The sequence below is a fragment of the Scyliorhinus torazame genome, chromosome 18, assembly GCF_047496885.1.
Source record: "Scyliorhinus torazame isolate Kashiwa2021f chromosome 18, sScyTor2.1, whole genome shotgun sequence".
Lineage (NCBI taxonomy): Eukaryota > Metazoa > Chordata > Chondrichthyes > Carcharhiniformes > Scyliorhinidae > Scyliorhinus > Scyliorhinus torazame.
In genome coordinates this window covers 111037885-111062587 of record NC_092724.1, presented here as the reverse complement: position 1 = coordinate 111062587, position 24703 = coordinate 111037885, and the positions used below count along the sequence as shown (strand labels likewise).

General features: G+C 46.7%; 1 protein-coding gene across 6 annotated transcripts in view; it reads left to right on the top strand.

Moving 5' to 3' along the window:
• The window catches only part of b3gntl1 (UDP-GlcNAc:betaGal beta-1,3-N-acetylglucosaminyltransferase-like 1), a 497156-nt gene that overhangs the window by 404453 nt on the left and 68000 nt on the right, over nt 1–24703 (top strand). For all 6 annotated transcript variants that reach the window (XM_072483146.1, XM_072483147.1, XM_072483145.1 and 3 more), the window contains one exon: nt 18653–18788. In XM_072483146.1, coding sequence (XP_072339247.1) covers nt 18653–18788 — 136 coding nt within the window. The remainder of the gene's footprint in view (nt 1–18652; nt 18789–24703) is intronic.

Below are 24703 nucleotides of genomic sequence, written 5' to 3'. Positions count from 1 at the left end.
TGAAATGACGGCGACGGTGAAATTGGCGGTAGCAGAGACGCTTGTCACCCTGCTGGAAAAGACGGAACATCGTCTAGAGACGCAGGAGGCGACGATCAGAGAGCTGGAGAAGGCCGCGACCAACCAGAATGATCGAATTGCCTCACTGCAGACATAGATGGCAAGGTTGGTGGTGACGCAAGGGACACTAAGGAGAAAAGTCGAGGACCAAAATAATCGATCTAACATCCGCATTGTGGACCTACTGGAAGGCACGGAGGGCAGGAAGCCTACAGCGTATGTGGCCCAGAGGATGGGCAAACTGGTTGGAGGGGAAAGCTTCCCCAAACCCCCAGATCTGGACAGAGCCCACAGGTCACTCCAGCCACAGCACAAGGCCAGGGAACAGCCACAGGCCATCATTGCAAAACTGAACCAGTACCAAGACCAGGAAAAGATCCTAAACTTGGCAAGTCATACAAGGTCCTGAAAATGGGAGGGACACTTGATCCGGGTGTACCAGGACATTGGGCAAGACCTGGCCAAGCGCTGGGCGGAATTTAACAAAGCCAAGGCAGCCCTTTATAAGAACAGTGTGCGGTTTGGGATGCTGTACCCCGTCCAGCTCTGGATGACTTTGAAGGGAGTGCTATTTCACCTCACCTGCCAAAGCAGTTGAATTCATACACAAGCATGGGCTGGGAAGGCAAAAAAAACAGCAGTGAACCAGACACTTCATTGTATCAGTCGACAAAAAATGTAGGAACTATTCATGTGGGACTGAACCACCTCGTCTTCAAATCTGACATTGAGTATGAGCACCACACGAGCGGGTGAGTTAGCACAAGAAAGTGCGAGCGGCGGGGGGCGGAGTGGTCGCGGCACTTCTCCCAGGGTGCCTGGCAACAGGGGGAGAGAATACTCTGGTGGGGGAGGGATAGAGTGGGTAAACAGAGGTGGAAAGGCCGAGGGGGGGGATCTCGTTGGGGCGGAGAGGGGGGGGATCTCGTAGGGATGGAGAGGGGGGGGAGGCAGACTCAGAGAGAAAGCTGAGGAACGGGGGGGGAGGCCACAAGGCCAACTACGGCAGGTCCCATATGGCGGCAAGGAAAACAAAGGCACAGCAACAGCCATTTTAGATGGCCCTCAAACAAAGGGAAACTCCAGAGTGCAGGGGCAGATCCACATGGCATACACATAGATGGCGGACATCTTGGATTGCCTCTAACAAAGGGAAACCCCAGAGCGCAGTATCTCAGTCACACTGTGAGGACAGTGACCACGGCCTCTTAGATGCCCCCCTAACAAAGGGAAACCCCGAGTGCAGGGGCACATCCACAAGGTAAGTATGGTTGATTCAGCAAGAGAGGGGGTGGTGGACAGAAATCCCCCATCAGAATAGTCACCTGGAACATCAGGGCCTTAATGGCCCAGTGAAAATGTAGATCTTCACCCATCAGAAAAGTATGAAAGCCGTTATATTCTTCCTCCAGGAGACCGACCTGAGGGCGAAGGATCGACTGTGGATAAGAAAGAGCTGGGTGGGGCAGACCTACCATTCCACCTGAGGGGTGCTCGAGGATGAAGCTGTTCCTCGACGAACTGGACATGCCAGTTGTGGAAGAGAAGAGATAGGGCCTGGAAGCACCATTAGAACTGGGAGGTTTTGGAAAGCATCAACTCCATGCAGGCGGCGAAGGCGCCAGGGGCAGATGGACATCTGGCGGACTTCTACAAAATATTTGCGCCAGCATTGGTCATACACCTGCGGGAGACTTTCGCAGACTCGCTAGTTCGGGACACCCTGCCACCGACACTGGCACAAACCTCATCAATATCGTTGATACCCAAAAAGGACAAAAACCTGGCTGAGTGCGTGTCCTCTGGCCCATCTCACAGACACAAAGATCCTGACAAAAGCCCTGACAAAGAGGCTGGAGAGCTGCATGTCAGAGGTGAGGTAGTCGCGGAGGACTAGACAGGCTTTGTCAAGGATAGGCAGCTGACATCGAACATCAGGGCCTGCTGAACATGATAATGACCCCATTCGGGGCGAGAACACCAGTAGTGATCAGAACCCTGGATGCAGAAAATGCCTTTCGCTTGAAAGTACCTCATAGAGGTAATGGAACGGTTTGGGTTCCGGCTGGGTTCACCTCCTGGGTGAAATTACTTTACAATGCTTCCATGGCGAGTGTACGGACAAACACCACCAGCTGTGAATACTTCCAGCTGCACAGAGGCACAAGGCAGGGATACCCCTCTATCCCCACTGCTGTTTGCTCTGGCAATCGAGCCATTGGCCATTACCCTCAGAATGGCGAAAGGGTGGAGAGGTATCCAGAGAGGGTGACAGAGAGCATCGAGTTTCACTCTACACGGATGATTTGCTCCACTACATCTCGGACCCCTGGGCCAGCATGGAAGAGATAATGAAACTCCTAAAGGAGTTCAGCGCCTTCTTGGATTACAAACTTAACCTGAGCAAAATTGAGATTTTCCCAGTGAACCCACAGGGGAGAGGGACAGGGCTGGAGGTGCTGCCATTCAAACAATCCCAAATCAAATTCCGCTACCTGGGGATGAAAATAGTCCACGACTGGACACCGATCCATAAATGGAACCTGACGAGTCTGATGGAGGAAGTCAAAAGTGACCTGCAGGGAGAGAACAAACGATCAAAATGAACGGGGAGTGAAATGGGTGTACATGGGGGAGAGTTCCCGCATAGGGACGTCTATCCAAGACCCCGTCAAATCCGCACTCCATCCCCCCTGACCAAGCACTCAAGCTTAATAGTAGCCATGCTCCAGGCATGGTACCAGATGAGACAACACTTCAGCCTGACTAAAATATCCACCATGGCCCCCATCTACAACAACCACACATTTACTCCCGCAATAATGGACACCACCTTCAAAAGATGGAGACAGGACGACAGCACACTAATGATTAGGGCAATATGTGCAGAGACGACCAAGTAGCGACCCTGGGAGAACTCACGGAGAGGATCCAATTGTGAAACGAAAATGAGCTAAGACACATACAGGTCAAAAACCTCCTTCGTAAGGAAATAACGACGTACCCTCAGCTACCAGGACATTCGTTAATCGAAGAACTGCTGAATGTGGGCAACCTAGGGAGGGGAAACTGTGGGTACCTGTACGGAGGTACATGCCCCCTGGACGAGACAAGGGAAAAATGGGAAAGAGGAACTAGGCATAGAAATAGGGGGAGGACTCTGGACTGAAGCACTGCACAGGGCGAACGCCACCTCCACCTGCGCAGGGCTTAGCCGAATGCAACTAAAGGTGGTGCACAGAGAGCACCTAACCAGAACCCAAATGAGTAGGTTTTTGAACAGCTTGACATAGGAAGTGAGTCAGTATTGGAGGTTTTGGCTGGTTCAAAAGTGGACAAATGCCAGTTCTGAATGAATTGTATCCCAAGCCGCTGGGGGAAGCGAAGGTGGAAATTGCAAGGGCTCTGACCCAAACTTTTAATTCCTCTCTGGCCACACGGGAGGTACCAGAAGAGTGCACCTAAGCAGAACCCAAACGAGTAGGTTTTTTTTGGAGGTGGAGAACAAATGTGAACGGTGTGAAGGCAGCGCTGGCCATCCACACCCACATGTTCTGGCCAGCCTCAGGCTTGCTGGGTACTGGACAGTTTTTTGAGACCATGTCCAGGGTTGCGTTGTGAGGATGGAGCCTTGCCCCAAAGTGGCGGCCTTCAGGGTCTCAAACCAGACGGAACTCTTCATGGGGAGGAGGGCCGATGCCCGAGCCTTTGACTCCTTGATTGCCCGCCAGAGAATTCTGCTCAGTTGGCAATCAGCAGAACCACCCAAAGCTGCAGTCTGGCTCTCCGATCTGGCGGAATTTCTCAAATTGGAGAAAATCAAATTTGCTATCCAAAGGAAACCGTTCACCAACTTGTTCCAAGATCTGTTCATAGGTAGGAACCAATAGAGTAAGGGTGGGGGGAGAGACATAAGTGAGACACGGGATACAGATGGAAAGGAAAGAGAGGGAGGGAGGGAAGGAGGGGGAGAGGGGGACAGGAGCGCAGGGAGAGAGGACTCACAAGGAAATCGAGAGGGAAAAGGGATTAAAACTGTAGATAAACATCTGTAAATATGCGCCCGGACCAAACTGGGAACGGAATCAAAGGTACGGCGTTCAAAGTGGGGACTCAGCCACAGCAGGAGGGAAAGCAATTGTATGTAAAGATCTGGACTGACATTTGCCTGTCTTTCTACTTCCTTTTATTTTTTCGTTATATTGTTTTGTATTTTTTCCTCTGGTTGGCACGGTTATGTAAAGTATAATATATAACGTATGAGTTGTGAAATACAAAATGTGAAAACCCAATAAAAACACTTTAGAAAAAAATGCAAACAACCTTTTGGGACATTCCATTGAGAATACATTAAAATGCAATAGATCTTCCCTATGGATTTAATGGTTGCCATTTCTGAATAATTGCAGAAGGTAGTTTGCAATGGGTTTACAAAGTTCTTGGCTCTGGAATAAAATTCCACAGAATGGGTGTGAAAAGAAATCTGTTCTGTCACAAGATGATGTAAATAGGTGAAGCTCAGACACTGTTGTGTGTCAATCCTCAAGTGGCCAGAGGCCATTTGTATGGACAATGGAAAACAGATACAGCGGTCACTTGACAGATCAGGCTGTGATAAGAAACATTTATAAACACATTTTGCTAACAACCTCATGGAGTCTCAGGGTAAACAGATCCAAAGCAGCAAAGAAAGGACTCGGCCTAAAACCTACCAGCGGGCAGAAATTTTAGGCTAACCTTTACCCACCAATCTGAAGAACCAAATGAGACATTTAGTGAAGGGGTTCAAAGGCACTGCGACTGGAGTGAAGCCAAAAACCTAAGCCCTTGCAAATCTGGCATCAGACACTTTCAACCGCCTATGTCTAGAGTGAGCCAAAATAGAATTACTAGACCTGTAATGCTTCAAGATTCCATCTTAGAAAAGCAAGTTTGGTAGTGAATCTTTGGATTTTGAAGACCTAAGTGCTCCTCTGTAATCATTTTTTGCTCTGTGTGTGAGTATATATATGTGTGTGTGTTTTCTTTCACCTTGCTGTCGTATTATACCTGGAAATATGTTACTTTGCCCTGGAATTTGGGACAGGAAGTTTAACATTTGGGCTTTATCATTGAATTCTTGGATGTGTGTAAATTTTGAATTTAGGACTCCCCATATTCCATAGTAAAGAGAAGTCACCGTTCCTCCTTCACTTTGTCAGGCAGGGCACTACCTTCAGATTTTGACCACATTTACTTCACAACTTTGGCACTGATGTAAAATGAGATCACTTTGCACTAAACCTGTAGTTGTAGAGTAAATTTGGAAAATAAAATGTTAAAAAGACAGTATTTTATTAAATGGAAACAAATTTGGTTTGAATTGGGTTGCGATGCATCACTGCATCAGAATGCTTGGCCTGGAGAAGTTCATTGACAAGAGCACAAGGACGTAGACAGGAACACAACTCTTAACACAAAAAGCCTCCTGTCCATCCTGAAGGAATTTCATACAAAAGTAAACAAACATTGGATTGCAGCATTGAAGAGATTAACACAGAGCCAATGGAATGACACTTGGAAGTTATTTATCAACTCTAGAGCATTACAGCTGCTTTTCCCCATTGAAACCTTATTTGGTATGAAAGCACTTAGAGTTTCCAATTGTCTCAGCTTCCTATTTTTCTAAAATTAAGCTCTTGCCAAATATGATGATCTGCAATATCTTGCAAAAATCAGTTATTGCTGCAAAACTGAAATGAATCTTAAACAAAGCCACCTATTGAAACATTTCTCCGTGCCTACTTAGAATTTTCCAAAACTCTTGCAGTCCTTTTTTGAGGGGAACACTTCCTGTATGAAAGGAAAAAAATCCATTCAGCTACAAAGGACAAAGTGATGAGCACTGCTGCCTCATGGCGCGGAGGACCCGGGTTCGATTCCGGCCACAGGTCACTGTCCGTGTGGAGTTCGCACATTCTCCCCATGTCTGCGAGGGTCTCGACCCCACAATCCAAAAATACGTGCAGGGTAGGTGGATTGGCTATGCTAAATTTTTCTCAAGAAAAAGCTACAAAGGACTTGTGCTATTCTTCACCAGGTTAAAATGTGCCTTTTACAGTGTGATTGGGGATTCTGACAATTGGGGCCTACTTTTAACCATGATATGATATTATACAACATCAACTTGTTGTACCATGGCTTTCAAACTGTCTGTAAAGTTACACACGGCATCAACAGTCTCCTTGCACCTTCACACGAATGTCTTGGTTACTGGATTCAATCTCCCTTTGTCTGTATTGATTACTGTTCAAACACTTTGGAACTGATAAAATTGCAGCCTTTCCCCAATCATTCTAATAATTTCTGCAACCGAATCTTGGTAAAGCAAAATCAGATTCCACTTTCTGTCATTGGAATTTCGAGACTTGAGACCTATTCCTTTGGATCGCAGGATCAACTGTACGACAAACTGTGGTCCTGGCCACCTCATTCATTCAGTAGTCATGGCGATGTGCATACCATTGACTGATTGCTCTGAAGGCAAATAAACTGTTGTATCTCAGAAACTAAAGGAATTGGAATCGGCTATTTGCCAAATTTCCTTTGGAAAATTAATTTAAAGTTAGCGAACTCATGGCTTAATCTGATTACACACCATGTTTAGCTATTCGCTTCCACTTTCATCTTGTTACCTTAATAGAAGTTTGGCCGAATGTCCCAGTGTTGTTAATCATCAATAGTATCACCCAGTTTAATTTCAGTTTCTGTGGACAAGCTGACAAGAGTTCATGTAAACGTGACTGTACGATGGATGTGTAATTTAGTAATTCACTACTTAAACTGCTGTGTCCTCTTGCAAAGAGGTCACTGTACCCACTGGAGTCAGGCTGAAATTGTCAGGATTTGAACAGATTTGATTAATCCACTTAAACTGGAGATTGGACCTTGTAGGATCAACAGCGCAATTTTGTTTGGATGATTAAAACAACATGAGGAAGCTTAATTTAACACATTTAGTTGTTGTCATTGATTCACCTGCAAAACCTCTAATCTTTTCAGTTGTATCTCAAGCTGTCCACCTGAAGATCCTCAACATTATTCCCATGGCACATTCTCAGTACACACTATTCAAATTAAATAGTCCAAAGGATTCAATGCATGTAGACCAAAAACAGGAGGATGTTAAAGTTACTGATAAATTTGGGCAATTTAGTTTATAACAGATCTTCAAATGTGAGGGTGGCTCTTTATGGCTCAGCTAGGTTAGATATAGAAGGCACTACAATAGGGAGCATGATGATACTTCAAACGTAATGCATTGGCTTTGAAGCACTGTCTCGTGTATCGGTACATGTCCTTTCTTTACAGATGTAGCATTGTCGTACCACACCAGGCCAAAGTTCAAATAGTATTGTTGATGCTTAAATGCGCTCAAATGCTACATGTAGCCTTCAAGTTTGAAGTCACAGTATGTCATGATATTCATGATAGGTTTCTCAAGTCCACTCAGAGTTGCCAACTCTAGTTGAACATATACATAGAGGCTTTGACCATACTGATCCATTATCTCTGACTGACACTTTTCCCCAGACAATCACCCAAAGTTGCAAATTGACCCCACTGTCTCACAATCGAATCTCTGTAAAGCTGAGGGCAGATTCGGCCTCCACCCCTCAGTCTGCACAAAGTACCTTGTTTATAGTGCACACCTGTCTCCTAAAGGAGTTGGAATGCTGGCTTACCAAAGATCAGACTCCCAGGCTTTTAATCGTCCTGCAAGAATCCAGGAGCTGATCTTAACCAAAGAAAACATTATTTCTCAGTGCTTTATCTCAGCTGTACTGCACAGACCATAACGTTAAGTGCTGTTGGCCAGCCTTCTTCCTGGATTTTGGTGGCAGTGTCTTCTGTGATCCTTTGGAAATCTGTCAGTTTAACGTGATTTTAGATGGAGATTTTTTTAAGAAGGGAATTGGTAATCATGGAACTACTGAGGATCAATACTTTTTAAATTTATTCTTTCTTGACATGTGAACATCACTGGCTAGACTAGCATTTGAGGCCCATTCCTAATTACCCTTGAGAGGGTACTTTTGAGTTGCCTTCTTGAACTGCTCCAAACCATATGTTATAGGTACACCGACAATGCTGTTAGGAAGGGAATTTCATGATTTTGACCCAGCAACAGTGAAAGAATGGTTCCAAATCAGAATGGTGTGCGGCTTGAAGGGATACTCGAGATGATGGTGTTCCCTTGCATCTGCTGCCCTTGTCCTTCTAAGAGGTAAAGGTTGTGTCTTTGGAAGTTTCTGCTAACGGAGACTTGATGAGTTGCTGCAGCGCATCTTGTAGATCAGGGTTTTTAAAATTGGGAGTCGTGACCCGTGGTTGGGCGCTAGGAAGGTCGCGGAGCGATCAGTGAGGTGTTCCTAATTGCGGGAGAAGCGTCCAATGGCCGCATCTGGCTTTTAAGAATGCCGGCTACGACTGGCAGACGCGGGTCGCTAAAGTTGGTTGGTGTGGGTCTGAAGGTCAGCCGGTTGGTAAAAGTGGGTCCCGGGAAAAAAAGCTTGAAAAACACTGTTGTAGATGGTACACACTGCTGCCACTGTTCGTTGGTAGTGAAAAGCGTGAATGTTTAAGGTGGTGTAGATGGGGTGCCAATCAACTGGGCTGCGTTGTCCTAGATAGGTTTGAGCTTCTTGAGTGTTGTCAGACTTGCACTCATCCAGGCAAGTGGAGAGTATTCCATCACATGGAATATAGGTTCTGATGAAAGATCATCAACCTGAAACATTAACTCTGCTTCTCAAGTCAGGTGCAGCCTGACTTGCTGAGTATTTGCAGCATTTTCTGTATTCCATCTCACAACTAACACGTGCCTTATAGATGGTGGACAGGCTTTGGGGAGTCAGGAGGTGAGTTACTCGTTGCAGGATTCTCATCCTCCGACCTGCTCTTGTCGCCACAGTATTTATTGGATTGGTCCAGTTCAGTTTCTAGTCAATGGTAACCCTGACTATGTTCTATGAGTGGGAAGATTGAGGTCAGGATTGAATGGAACAGGGGCGACACGGTGGCACAGTGGTTAGCACTGCTGCCTACAGCACTGAGGACCTGAGTTCGATCCCGCCCCCGGGTCACTGTCCATGTGGAGTTTGCACATTCTCCCCGTGTATGTGTGGGTCTCACCCCCACAACACAAAGATGTGCAGGTTAAGTGGATTGGCCATGTTAAATTGCCCCTCAATTGGATATTCTAAATAGAAATAATTGGGTATTCTCAATTAATAAAAAAAAGGATTGAATGGAACAGAATTACAAACTTCCTCGATCTACAAGGAAGCAAAATCCAATTGAACGAGAGGCTTAAAAAATTGGATCTGAGTCAAAGTTTCAGTTGGATTATTGACTCTTGACACAGCCTAAGTAGTTCAGATCTAAGATTGTTCTAAGTCAAGCACATTGGAAAATCTGAAGATTTTCAATTGAAGATCTCTTACCCTGTGTTGATCTAATAGCCAGCTATCCACCATAACAATTTATGCAGAGGAGGTGAAGCGGATCGCAATCCTACTAAAATGTAGATGAAACCATTTTAATTTTGATAAAGGAACGATTATACGGCAGACCTCACCCCATACGACAGGCATCAATCATTTCTGCTGAAGTGTTCCAAATGCCTTCTCAGGAAGGAGCGGGAGATTGGCTCCCGAACTGTGAGATTTTGCATTACGTCACTTTCCCTTCAACTTCCACCCTCTGCGCAGAAGAGCAAGCATTCATTATTCTGAAAATGGGCCAAAACTTCCCTGTTGTTTTTGGGCGTGATGCCCCATTTTAACCCTTAAAGTTACAAATAGAACCATAGAGCCACAGGATTCCGAAGTGCGGAAGGAGGCCATTCGGCCCATCGAGTCTGCACCGACCGTCGGAAAGTGCATCCTACCTAGGCCAACCCTCCCCGCTATCCCCATAACCCACCCAACCTACATATCTTTGAAAGGGACAATTTAGCATGGCCAATCTACCTTTAATTCTTTCGACTGAGAGAGGAAACCGGAGCGTCCTGAGAAAACCCACGCAGACACGGGGAGAAAGTGCAAAATCCACACAGTCACCAAGGCCGGAATCAAACTCAGGTCTCTGGCACGGTGAGGCAGCAGTGCAAACCACTGTGCGACCGTGCTGCCCAATGCTGGCTCCTTTCTTAAAATAATAATAATCTTTATTAGTGTCACAATGGCCTTCCTGGTCTACCAAATTGAAAAATCCTCAAGTTAATCCTTTTATTTACAATATGTTCTGTTTAAAAACATAGCTTCTTTGTGTTTTTTGTTAACAAAAGGCTCGAAAAGTGAGCAAGCAAGAAAGAAAATTTAAATCCGGAATTAGCAATTAGGTATCGCCAAGCCACAGTGAAGATTGTGGAAGCAAAGGGAATGCTGAGGGAGGTATGCAATGTCACAGCTTTAGTACTCTGCAAAATAATGAGTTTGTGGAGGAGGCAGTGTGAAATATCTCAATTTAAATACGGGGCAAATATAAGTGAAGGTTAAAGTTGTCGAGCTTCGCTTCCTCTTAAGTTAGTGCATCACTTAGAGCCAATAGTTGTCACTTCATTCTCATTGAAATCAGTTTGGCATTACTCTGACCTAGTTATAATAGTTCTGATAAATTAATCATCGTATAGTTTTTCTCTGTGACAGTTGACTCCAGTACAGTATAACCACCCTTTTAGATTTCCCTACCTGCTGGGAGTATATTGATCAAGTTTCATCCATATAATTTTCCTTTCAGGTTCTTGGACTAAGCTGCAGTCTCCTTCCCTTCCTCCCTATCTTCTCACTGCCAGCATTCCCAGCGTTGCACCAGAATGACGATTTTAAATTTATTTGTGAGGACAGACTGTGAGTTTAGGTGTGCTGTTAAATCCTGGGGTGTATAGACAACTCATGTGGATGGGCATTAGTAACATAATAATAATCTTTATTCTCACAAGTAGGCTTAATTAACATTGCAATGAAGTTACTGTGAAAAGCTCCTAGTCGCCACATTCCAGTGCCTGTTCGGGTACACAGAGGGAGAATTCAGAATGTCCAAATTACCTAACAGCACGTCTTTCGCGACTTGTGGGAGGAAAATGGAGCACTCGGAGGAAACCCACGCAGACCACAGGGAGAACATGCAGGCTCCGCACAGACAGTGGCCCAAGCCGGGAAGCGAATCTGGGACCCTGGAGTTGTGAAGCAACAGTGCTAACCACTGTGCTACCATGCTGCCCATAGAAGCATTTGATGTTTCTGCCCGGTTTATAGGGATTATGTTAGCTGGCTAGTTATCCTGAGGCCAGGACTAATAATGTGGAGATGGGAGTTAAAATCCCACCATGGGGATGTTGTTCTGTAAAAAGCGTTCTTTTTTGTCTTATGGATGTTGCAAGGGAAGATTAAGGGGCGCTATTCTCCCCCCCCCACGCCGGGTGGGAGAATCGCCAGGGTATCGCGCGAATCGCGCCACGCCCCCCGACCCCTGCACACGATTCTCCCACCCCCCGGAAACCAGCGGCGCGCGATTCGCACTGAGCCGCTCGGAGAACCGGCGAGCGGCGATTCTCCGGCCCAGATGGGCCTAGTGGCCGCTACGACACGACAGGTTCCTGACGGCGCCATCCACCCCTGGTCGCTGCCGGCGGGAACTCTGCAGAAATGCTTGGGGGGGGGGGGGGCGGCCTGCGGGGGGGGGGGGGGGGGAGGAGGGGGGGCTCCTTCACCGGGGTGGCTTCCAATGGGGTCTGGCCCGCGATCGGGGCCCACCGATCGGCAGGCCGGCCTCTCCCCCCACCGGGCCTACCTCCGTCCCGGCGCGGCCCCAGAACACCTCCGCCATGTTGGTGAGGGGCCAGCGTGCGTAAGACGTTCCCCACGCATGCGCAGGATGGCGCGGCCCAACTGCAGATGTGCAGGATTGGGCTGCCCCGACTGCGCATGCGCGGGTTGGCGCGGCGCCAATTTGGCACCGCATAAGGACACTGGAGCGACGTGAACCACTCCAGCGCCGTGCTGGCCCCCTGTGGGGACCAGAATAGGTCGTGCCCGGTTCGCGCCATCGTGAAACGAGACGGCGTTCACGACGGCATGAACACTTGGCCTCCATATCGGAGAATTGCCCCCTAAGAGTTACTTATAGAGTACTGTATTCTTTGCCGAATTTATTGGTGTTGATAGTTGTTTCGATGTTTACCGTGGATTAATAAAGTGTTAAATGGTTTCAAAAATAAACATTGTTTTAATTTAAAAGTACATTAACTCTCTCTTACTACACCTGTAAGGTAAGCTCGTGTGCTCCCCATAACCACAATCTATTAAAAGTTGCAGGTCAGGTGAACTCCATGATACACTTTGGGGTTCTCTCAACTCTGGCCCATAACAATTTACAGAAGGAGCACTGCTGTCCGCAGTCAGACATATATGCCAAACCCCTACAAATATGATTAGCTTTTAGTTGCCCTGTGAAATGGTGGCATGGATTTCCCAGCAAGTAAAGGCAGCTCAGTAAGTGTCCAGAAGATGAAGAGACCCTTCAGTGTACTCCTCCATGTCCCAAAAGAAAAATTGCAACATCTCTTGCCCAGGACCCCGCTTCCCATTCCATCATCTCACCTTCCCTGCCTCGATGGCCCCTCGAAACTTTCCCTCTATGACTTATCTGCTAGGGGGGTTGTGTGTGGGGACCCAGCTGGTGCCAGATCCCTGAGGGAGACTGTGTCTTGGCGGCCGTCGTGGTACGCTACGTAGGCGTATTGCGGGTTCACATGGAGTAGCTATACTCTTTCAACTAACGGGTCCGCCTTGTGGAGCCGCACGTGCTTGCGGAGGAGAATGGGTCCTGGAGCTGCCAGCGACGTTGGGAGCGAAACCCCGGAGGTGGACTTCCTGGGGAAGGCAAAGAGACATTCATGGGGGGTTTCGTTGGTCGCGGTGCACAGGAGCGACTGAATGGAGTGAAGTGCGTCGGGAAGGACCTCCTGCCAGCGGGAGGCCGGGAGATTTATGGACTGTAGGGCCAGCTGGACGGCCCACCAGACCGTCCCATTCTCCCGCTCCACCTGCCCGTTTCCCCTGGGGTTGTAGCTGGTCGTCCTGCTCGAGGCAATGCCCCTGTTGAGCAGGTACTGGCGCAGCTCCTCCCTCATAAATGAGGATCCCCGGTCGCTGTGGACGTAGGCGGGGAAACCGAACAGAGCGAAGATGGTGTTGAGGGCTTTGATGACGGTGGCAGACGTCATATCGGGGCATGTGACGAGGAATCGGGAATACTCGTCGTCCACATTAAGAAAGTACGTGTTGCGGTCGGGGGAGGGGTCCTTTGAAGTCCACGCTGAGGCGTTCAAAGGGGCTGGAGGCCTTCACCAGGCACGCACGGTCTGGCCGGTAGAAGTGCGGTTTACACTCCACGCAGACCTGGCAGTCTCTGGTGATAGCCCTGACTTCCTCGATGGAGTACGACAGGTTGCAGGCCTTAATGAAGTGGTAAAAGCGGGTGACTCCCGGGTGACAGAGATCGTCGTGCAGGGTCCAGAGCCGGTCCACTTGTGCGCTGGCACATGTACCTCAGGACAGGCCATCGGGGGGCTGTTTGAGCTTAACGGGGCGATACAAAATCTCGTAATTGCAGCTGGAGAGCTCGATCCTCCACCTCAAGATTTTATCATTTTTGATCTTACCCCGCTGTGTTGTTAAACATGAAGGCAACCGACCATTGGTCAGTGAGGAGAGTGAATCTCCTGCCGGCCAGGTAATGCCTCCAATGTCGCACAGCTTCAACGATGGCTTGGGCCTCCTTTTCGACAGAGGAGTGCTGAATTTCGGAGGCATGGAGGGTGCGGGAAAAGAATGCCATGGGCCTGCCTGTCTGGTTGAGGGTGGCCTCGGCCATCAGTGGGAAAGCAGTGGATTGAATGAGTGAGCGAGCCTTGTCCACATAGTTTGGGACCCACTGGGCGTAATACGAAAAGAACCCCAGGCATCGTTTGAGGGCCTTAGGGCAGTGGGGGAGGGGGAGTTCCATGAGGAGGCACATGCGATCGGGGTCGGGCCCTAGAACTCCGTTCTGAACCACATAGCTGAGGATGGCTAATCGGTTCGTACTGAACGCACACTTCTCCTTGTTGTAAGTTAGGTTGAGGAGTGTGGCGGTGTGGAGAAATTTGGAAAGGTTAGCGTCGTGGTCCTGCTGATCGTAGCCGCAGATGGTGACATTGTCCAGGTACGGGAAAATGGCCCGCAGCCCGTACCGGTCAACCATTCGGTCCATCTCCCGTTGGAAGACCGAGACACCGTTGGTGACGCCGAAGGGAACTCTAAGGAAATGGTAAAGGCGGCCGTCTGCTTCAAACGCAGTGTTTGGGCAGTCCGCCTTACGGATGAGGAACTGGTGGTAGGCAGATTTCAGGTTCACTGTCGAGAAGACCCGGTACTGTGCAATCTGATTGACCATATCAGATGTGCGTGGGAGGGGGTACGCGTTGAGCTGCGTGTACCGATTGATGGTCTGACTGTAATCAACGACCATCCTGTTTTTCTCCCCAGTTTTCACCACTATCACTTGGGCTCTCCATGGGCTGTTGCTGGCCTCGATGATACCTTCCCGCAGCAGCCTCTGGACCTCAGACCTGATGAGGGTCCTGTCCTGGGCGCTGTACCGTCTCCTGGTGGCAACAGGTTTGCAATCCGGGGTGAGGTTTGCAAACAGGGAAGGCGGGTCGAGATTAAGGGTCGCGAGGCCGCAAACAGTAAGGGGTGGTAGGGGCCCGCCAAATTTCAGGATTAGGCTCTGGAGGTTGCACTGGAAGTCCTGGGGCAGGCAAGATGGCGGCGCCCTGGGGCCGCACGTGTCCTGGGGCAGGCAAGATGGCGATGCCCATTGGTTCTGAGGCAAGCAAAATGGCGGCGCCCATGGGCCGCACGTGTTGTGAGTGGAGCAAGATGGCGCCGCCCACGGGCCGCACGTGGTCTGAGGAGAGGAAGATGGCGGCGCTCACTGGCCGCACGTGGGGGCTGCCGGGACAATAGCGGTGATTGAGCGGGCCTGGCACACTGCAGCGAAATGTCCCTTCTTGCCACAGGCCTTGCTGAGCGCGCTCCGCGCCGTGCAGCGCTGCCGGGGGTGTTTTGTCTGTCCGCAGAAGTAGCACTTGGGTTCCCCGGGGTTGGTTGGCTGCCGCACGGCGCAGGCGTGGGGTTGGCTGAGGGCGATCGCTGATGGGGTCCACGATGGGGTGGCCGCTGGTGGGGTCCACGATGCACAGGGGGGGTGGGCCGTGCGGTCGGGGGCATAAGCCTGTACGTTGCGTGAGGCCGCCGTGAGCGAGAGCGCTAGTTTCTTGGTCGCCGCGAGGTCAAGCGTGGCCCCTTCTAAGAGGCGCTGGTGGATGTAGTCAGACCCGATGCCCGTAACAAACGCGTCTCTCATTAGCAGGTTCGAATGTTCAGTGGCCGAAACGGCCTGGCAGTCACAGTCTCTCACCAGGGCGAGCAGGGCACGCCAGAAATCTTCCACAGACTCACCGGGAAGTTGGTGCCACGTGGATAGGAGGTGCCTGGCGTAGATCTTGTTGTTCTGCTGAATGTAATTCTCCTTCAGTAGCGCCATGGCCTCTGCGTACGTAGGTGTGCCCTGGACGAGGGGAAAAACATTGGAGCTCCGTCACGTGTACAGAATCTGGAGCTTCTGTGCTTCTGAGATTGGGTCTGGCGCAGACCCGATGTATGCTTCAAAGCAAGCTAACCAATGTTGGAAGTCCTTTTTGGCGTTGTCTGCTTGAGGATGCAGCTGCAGGCGATCCGGCTTGATGCGGAGGTCCATCTCTGAAAAATCTCTGTGTAATAAATGGATGCACTATCAATTACGACGAGACAAGAGTAGAATGTAATCGAGGCTTTATTACACAGAGATGTGTGGCCTCCTACTGCAGCTTACAAAATGGCTGCTGTTCGGAGAGCACACACATTTATACTCCGCCTCCTGGGCGGAGCCAGCAGGCAGGGATCTGCCCCCGTACCTGTAGTACAGGGGCCTTACCGTAATACCCATATGTACAATATACTACAACAGTGGTGACTACCACACTGATTAGCAATGGAGAGGTTGTATGTTCTATCCTTTTAACAAAAGAGCATTATTGCAATTCATGAAAGCAAACTTGTTAACCTAGTTCTGCTAACTAAACAGTGAGATCAGGTAATTATACTACAATAAAGTATACTATAATTACACTATAATCATTAGGGCAGCACAGTGGCACAGTGGTTAGCACTGCTGCCTCACAGCTCCAGGATCCTGGGTTCAATTCCGGCCTCGGGTGACTGTGTGGAGTTTGCACGTTCTCCCCGTGTCTGCGTGGGTTTCCTCCCACAGTCCAAAGACGTGCAAGTTAGGTGGATTGGCCGTGTTAAATTGCCCCCTCAGTGTTTAGGGATGTGCAGGTTAGGTTATGGGGCTAGAGGGGTTGGACATGGGTAGTGTGCACATCGAAGGGTCGGTGCAGAGTTGATGGGCTGAATGGACTCCCTCAGCACTGTAAAATCTATGATTCATCTCATATAGGATTGGTACATTTGTACTGTTTTGAAGTTAATATTAAAGTGAATTATTTCACATTATGTGCAATCTGTATCCTCGCTGTATTGCAGCAATCCGCGGTTCATTGCACAGATCCTGACCATATCTATCTTTTGCCAAATTCAAAACTGTGCCTCTCTTTATCTCCCTTACTCTCCCCTTCCACCAACAAGCTTCAGGTTTTTTAAGCTCACCTGAACGGTATTTATCTGAACTTCTCTCCTACCCATTTCGGCCTTTGCGATGTCCAGCCTGTGGGCTTTAAGCTCTTTGTCCACGTTCTCCTCGAATTTTTGTGAACTTTGTGATTTCTCCTTCCATAGCTGATCTTGTTGCTTTTGATAGGGTTTTGGAAGATTTTGTAGTTACACAGGCATTTGCTGGGAAGCGGGGCGGGGGGGGGGGGTCTCAAACCTCTTGTCGGAGGTTCAAGCCTTTGGATGGGCAATTATAGCAAGACCCCATCTGCCTGCTCAAATGGTGCTGAAAGCACCCATAACACACGAGCAAAAACTCTCCCAGGTCAACATTCTTCACTCAACCAACACTATGAAAAGCAGATTAATTGTCCACAATGCCTTTACCTGCATAACTGATTGTGTGTGTGACCTCAGAGGCACTATGAATTGATAGATATTGTAAGTGTTCTTTTAAATCCATCAAATTTCTTTCCCATCCAACACCAACAATGCCTTGATGGAGGCGGATACTTGGAGTAAACGGCATATTTTCATAGACTGCCTGTAAATCAATCTGGTACAGTTCATTTTACAAGCTGGTGTGAGACCACCGGGCAGAGCTCAGGAATGTTTACCTTCCTAAATTCACACCATTGACTGTTGATCCCTGCTTCATTCTAGCAAGAACCTTCTTGTGTTTTGTAGAAATATTTTGGAGTCCTTCCATTATTGCTGTCTTACCATAGTCATAGGAATTACACTGGCTACGCATGCAGTTTCACTGCCCATGCAGTTTCACTGCCCATGCGGTTTCACTGCCCATGCAGTTTCACTGCCCATGCGGAGCCAACAACAGTCGTAAAAGCCGGTTTGACCATAATCTGTTCACCAGAGTGACGGGTTGTTGAAAAAGCCTACGATTTAAATGTAGTTCACAACTTTAAATCTGGGTCGTCCAGAATTGAATAAAGTTAAACCTCATCTGAATAGAGCTCTTTGGGTTGTCCTAATCCTAATATTTTCAATTGAAGGCAGACCCTGGATCATTCAAATGCAATTTCAAAAAGTTCAGGAATGGAATTTTACATTAAAAAAAAGAGCCACAGGAATCTACAGAAGCACAGATCAAGGTTATTTTTCATGGTACTGTTTCCAGGTAGCAATCCCTAGGAACTGATTTATAAATTAGACCATTCCTGGTTTATGATGTGAGCACAAAGAGACTCATTGAGAAAGGCTACAGAATCAGTCTGTTTTTTTGGCACATAGCGCGTGTTAAGGAGAACACATAGACCAGTATTCACAGCCCTGGCTGTTGCTCGCCACCAACAACATTTTCAGAAAGTAGAGTTGAATAAATGACCGTGTGTATGTTAGGAAATATTTATCTCCTTGTGTGTTTGGAACCAAGAGGATTTAGTTCAGTCCCAGTGATTGAGTAAAGTCTAAGGTGCATCTGGTCTGTCACTCAGATTTCTACTTTTTGGGGGTAAGTTAATTGCATGATTTATCATCTAAGAAATAAAAAGTGGGCAATGTTGGTTTATTGCGGCGAAGTTTCTGTCAGAATGTGAATCTCTACCAGAGTTTAAAAAGTACTCTGAAAAGTATACTCCTATGTTATACCCAAATCTAAATGACCTCCTTGCTCCTCTGTCTGATTACATGCAAACACAGTCTGCAAGGCAACATGAGACATGCTGGTTAGGTTACTGTATCAGAGGCCTTCACACTGTCAAGACATTGAAGATTATCATGGCTATAACGCACACACAGAAATGTGATTCATTCCTGCTTTATCTCATTAGGGAGACCATTTGGAAGAATCGTGTGAGGTTCCTGGAAGAGAGGGTTCTAAGCCTTTGGCCCTCATTTACAATCTGGAATGCTGGGAAACAGGGGAGGAAGTTGTACAGAAGTCTGTCATCAAAAAATCAGAAAAAGGTAGGTTTAACAAAAATGTAATTATTAAATGTCGACAATAATTAAATAATTATAAAACATTTTACTCAGACTTGCTTACTTCTTTCAGGTATTAGGGTCTCAGACAAGACACCAACAGTGGCTAGGATGTAGGACCGAAACCCCAATATTTTAGTTTATTTTGTAATTTGCTCCAGAGGTGATTGCATGAAGAAATAGGGATTTGGTATTTTACAACAAAACTTTATTCTTAATCAGTATCAAACTCTTTAATTTCACACTGGAAAAGAACAGCTCACAATTTCCCTTAAACATTAGTACTCAATTCCCCATTAAACAACAGGAAAAGAAACATACAGCTCTCAATCCATCTTAAAATCAGTAATACTTGCTCTACACAGCAGATTTGACTCCTGTTAGAACCCCTTCAGACTCTGCCTGAATGTCTTCAAAAAGTTGGTTCACCTGGCAACAATGACATCACCTTCCCAAGCTAAAAAATAAATAAACTCTCCAGGGACATCCCCAGTGAAACCACAGTGCATTAGCCCAGCCTGAAAAACACATCCCTCTGGTCAATTTCACCTTCTGGCTTCTAAAGGCTCGCAGGCCCTGCAAAACAGGATTCTTTTTTTAAAAAACATGACCACTGCAATCAAACACGCTATAAACCCAGGCTTTTAACCCTTAAATTCCCCAAAACTTAGAATCCAATACTCCTAAAATGCTCCATTTGTCACACAGGTTTATGGACAATTGTTGGAACAAAGTATTTTTTTTTAAATGCACTTTTTTCCTGCTATTAAGTGATTAAGAATATCGTAAATTAGCATTTATTGTTCCAATTTGATTTATTTTGTTACTTTTTGTCAAAACAGTTGTTTTATTTTGTTGGTGAAGAGCCAATACTGTATCTACAAGTTAGGCCTTACACCTCCCCAAACCAATTTTCACTGCTGAGAAAGTCCAATAATATCAAGATCCGACAGGTTCAATTTTAACTCTCTCCTTTAAGTGAAAAACTAGTGGCAGTGAATCAGGTGACTACATTAGAGCCTTCCACACCAGCTATTTCTCCCTATAAGATGCTATTTAAAACCGCCCTCTATGGCAAAACCTTTGATTACCTGCCCTAACAGCTTCAATATTGGTTCAATATGAATTATCTTTGTCCGAATAGATTTCTGTGACTTTTCATTGTTACTTTTTTGCTGCATTCAAGGTATTCTATAAATGTGCTTGCTAGGTCAGCATTTGTTGCCCATTCCTAACTACCCTTCAGAAAGTGGTGGTGAGCTGCCTCCTTGAACCGCTGCAGATTTTGACCCAGGGACAGTGAACGAACAGCGATATATTTTCAAGTCAGGCTGATGAGTGACTTGGAGGAGAACCTCCAGGTGGTGATGTTCCTTTGGCCTTCTAGATGGTAGTGGTTGTAGGTTTGGAAGGTACTGCCTAAGGAGCCTTGGTGAGTTGTTGCAGTGCATCTTGTAGATGGTACACACTGCTGCTCTTGTGTGAGAGGGAGTGAATGCTTGTGGAAGGGGTACCAATCAAGCGGGTTACTTTGTCCTGGATGGTGTCAAGCATCTTGAGTATTGTTGGAGCTGCACTCATCCAGCCAAGTGCGGAATACTCCAGCATACCGCTGACTTGTGCCTTGTAGGTGCTGGACAGGCTTTGGGGAGTCAGGGGGAAGTTATTTGTCGCAGGATTCCTAGCCTCTGAGCTGCTCTTGTAGCCACAGTATTTATAGGGCCAGTCCAGTTCTATTTGTGGTCAATGGTAACCCCCAGGGGGATTCAGTAATGGCAACGCCATTGAATGCCAAGGGGCGATTGTTTGAATCTCTTTTATTGGAGATGGTTATTGCCTGATACTTTTGTGGCACGAATGTTACTTGCTACTTGACAGCCCAAGCCTGGATTTTGTCCAGGTCTTGCTGCATTTGCACGTGGACTGCTTCAGTGTCTGAGTAGTTGTGAATAGTGCTGACATTGTGCAACCAATAGCGAACATCAACACTTCTTCCCTTATGCTGGAAGGACAGTACTACTACGCCAACACCTCCCTCCCACTAAAAGTGAATTTAAATAGCCGTTAGTATGGCTGAAAAAAAGAGACATTCTTGCACTAACTGGGCAACAAATTTATACTGTATAAGAAAAGAGTGCTGATTGGTTGGCAATTGGACTGTAATTTATAGGGGCGTTACCATGGAGAATGCACCAGTTGATGGTGACTAACAGTTAACTGCCAAGATTTGTTTGAAATGTAAACCAGGCAGCTTGACTCTGATTGGTCAAGGCATTGCCTTGAGGAATGAACCAACAAATGTCCCGATGAGAGCAAGGTGAACATTTTTGACAAGTCTTTTTTTTTTCAGCAGTATTAAAGTGAATTTGTACTAATTTGCCCTTCTTTGGTTCAACATGAATTTTCTTCATGCCTCCAGATTACAGCTTTGGATAATTTACTATGTTAAAAATTCTATGTGATGTGAGTTGTTGTACCAAAGCACAAGAAATGTGCAGTCATCATGATTTAGTGATGACATCCAAGCTGATTTAGATCTGAATGAATAAAAGGTCTGTATATTTTATGTTCAGTGGCAGACAGCCAATTCAAAACAAATACCCAAATGGTCTTCTTTAGATTTATCATCAGTAATATTTTAAAAAACTGATAGCTAGCTGTGAAAAGCGGGTTACAGGATAATATTGCGCTAAAATTAACAGAGCTCCACATTTCTGTTTAGTTGTTGTCCTGTTCCAGATCTGTTCCATATTTAAGCCATCCGCACAAAATTTGTACCATTAAAAATCACCAGAAAATTTATGAGGTGTATGGAGCTTGCAATTCTCAATTCATGTGATTTACCATTTAATTGTAACGTTATTAAATTTTAATTAAATGAAAACTGACTGCTAATAGCTAACATGGGGTAAAATATAGAAAGAAATAAGGAATGTACACAGTGTCGCTCATAACTTCAGAATCTCTAACGCTCAAGTGAGTTACTTTTGAACTGCACTCGCCTTTGTTCTGTGGATAAATATAGTGTTCAAAGTTTGGTTGTGCTGATTGGAGGATGATTGTGGATCAGGACACCAGGAGTGTCCTTCAGTAGGGTCTTCCACATCCACCTGGAAATGGCTTTGGTTTGCCACCTTATTAACAGGATGCCAACTCTATCAATGTAATGTTTCCTCAGTACTGCACTAAAATGTCGCCATAGGTTACGTGCTGAAGTCCATTGTGGGGCTTAAATCCCTAACTTCTGACTCAAGAGCGAGAGAACAACCAACCAGATGATACAATGGCAAAATACCGTGCCCTGCTTTGGTTCCTTCTTTCTAATCTATGGCTGGGATTTTCTGGTCCCACCCGTGGCGGGAATCGTCGCAGGCGAGACGGAAAATGTGACGGACCAGTCAAAGGTCCGTTCACCTCATCAGGAATTTCCAGTCCTGCAGTGGGCGGGACTGGGAAATCCCAGCCTGTGTTTCCACCTCTTTGGTTTCCCTTTGAGATTGGTAATTCCTTGATTAAATTGATGATCAGCTGTCTGTATCTGTGATATTATTCAGCTAACCAACAGGGTTCCAATTATTAAACCATGCTCCATTTTCCTTTCCTTTGGGAAAGCACCTAACATTCACTCATTAAACCTAGATCAGCATATGAGGAACTTCACCCACCAACTGCCCTACTGTTAATGAATATTAACCTTAACCCTAATATTGCATTGAAGCATCAATGTATTGCCTCATCCCATCACCAAATTTTAATCTTGGGCAGCCATTGGCACAATCAGACCCATGGTGCTACATTCACTGGGAATCTGTCATGTCGAACTTCCCTCTCAGCCTCCTTTCTCAGGACCAGAGATCTCTCCTGAGCAGTGGATCTATATTGGTCAGTGAACCAATAATGAACAAGATATTGCTACCCCCACTACCTGAATCTCTTGAGAAAATGCAGTATCAAAATTATGCTCTATGGAACTGGATGGATATCTAGTCAAGATTAAGGTTGAGAACCATAGTGATTGATAGAAATGGTAAAATATTCAAAGGGGGCATAATTGTTCCAGCTTGGTTGGAGGCATGTTCTTTGTAGAATAATGAAAATAAATACGAAATTCAGTAGGTCCAGAATTTGTCGTCAAAATATTACCATTGGGATAGGAACCATATTGGAACATACTCGGCATAGTGTTTGGAAAGCAGACAGAATGACTTTGTCTTGATCTGGGATTTCTTTCATATTTGTATCATACATAAAGAACAAGGGTTCTTTTTTCCTGATGCCTGAGGGAGTCCCTCCCAATGGCCAGTGTTTTTTTTTGCTTCAAATTGGATCATTCAATTGAAACATTAATTCCTGCTGCCAACTCGACCAGAAATAGTGTGCATGCAGAAAATGGGTCATGTTTGACTAATTTGCACTAATGACCTGACTTTTTAACCTGGTTGTTTACCATTTTTGATCCTGAGAATGCTTTGGTTACTTCTAGAATAGTTTTGATGATATGAAATGTGATACTGTTTAAATTTTCAGCGTTAAAGCCATTTCACGGTTTGGTACATTAATGGCCCAAATATGCAGAAGCGAATCTAAGCTCCTGTACTTGGCGGAGGTATACAAACTCTATCCTACCTGACGTCAAGGCGGACAAATAGGTCCCAGTTCAGATGTGGTGCATGACAATTCTCCAGGACATTACGTCAGCATCTTTCGACACGGTCTAACTTGTGTGATATGAAATGACATTTAAATATGCGCTGCACATTCCAAAGTTAATGAAAACCTCTTACTCACAGCCTGTTCGTTATGACATTCTTGGCCGTGATTAGTTTAAGTGAACCTGCACACTGGCCTGTGACTGAATTCCAGGACCTGGCTGTACTTTCACCACCTGACAATCTACATTCATCACATTTCTCTAATTCACAAAGGAACAGTTTCTTGTTTTGCTGTACCCAGGAGTCATTAGATTGCTCAGGGAACATTAACACACAAGGAGGTGTGCGCGACAATATATGTCTTATAAAGGCACGGCTGTGCCTTTGTGTCCGGATAATTTTGACGCAATTGTGGCACAGTAGCACAGTGGTTAGCACTGTTGCTTCACAGCTCCAGGGTCCCAGGTTTAATTCCCAGCTTGGGTCACTGTCTGTGCGGAGTCTGCACGCCCTCCCCGTGTCTGCGTGGGTTTCTTCCGGGTGCTCCGGTTTCCTCGCAAAAGATGTGCTCTAATGGAATTGGACATTCTGAATTCTCCCTCAGTGCTAGCCCCGAGCAGGCGCCCGCGACTCGGGGCTTTTCACAGTAACTTCATTGCAGTGTTAATGTAAGCCTACTTGTGACAATAATAAAAATTATTATTATTGTATAAATATTCTTCCCTTTTAAAATGTAGTTGTTTGTGTTTTCCCTACCTTTTCGATTTATCTCCCACCACTAGACTCCCTCCTTCAGCCGCGAAGATTTGATGAGCTGCATCACAGGCCCCTTCCCTGCCATGGTCAAGATTTTGTGCTGATCTCCAAGAGGTGGACTGGTCTATGCCTGCTCAGCTTAATCTCCCTCCCTTCCCCTGATGAAGCGATCGACCACTCTGTATTATAGAAGCAGCCTCAGCCAGGGGGTGGGCTGTGGGGTCACGGATGGCGGGTTGGGCCCGTGCACGGCCGGCGCCATGTTGTACGGCGTGGCCGCTGCGGGTCGTCAGCCATGTGTATGCGCGGCCCGGAACCAGGCCATTCTCTGGCTGTTTCCAGCGCGGGAGGTGGGAGTTTCAGTCGGCGCTGGTGCTAGCCCCACACCGGTACCGGAATTGGTGAGGGGTTTGCGTCAATATCTTTCACGTAAATCTCGTGTGGATTCTCCGTGCAAGCAGGCACTTAGCCGCAGAAACAGAGAATCCAGCC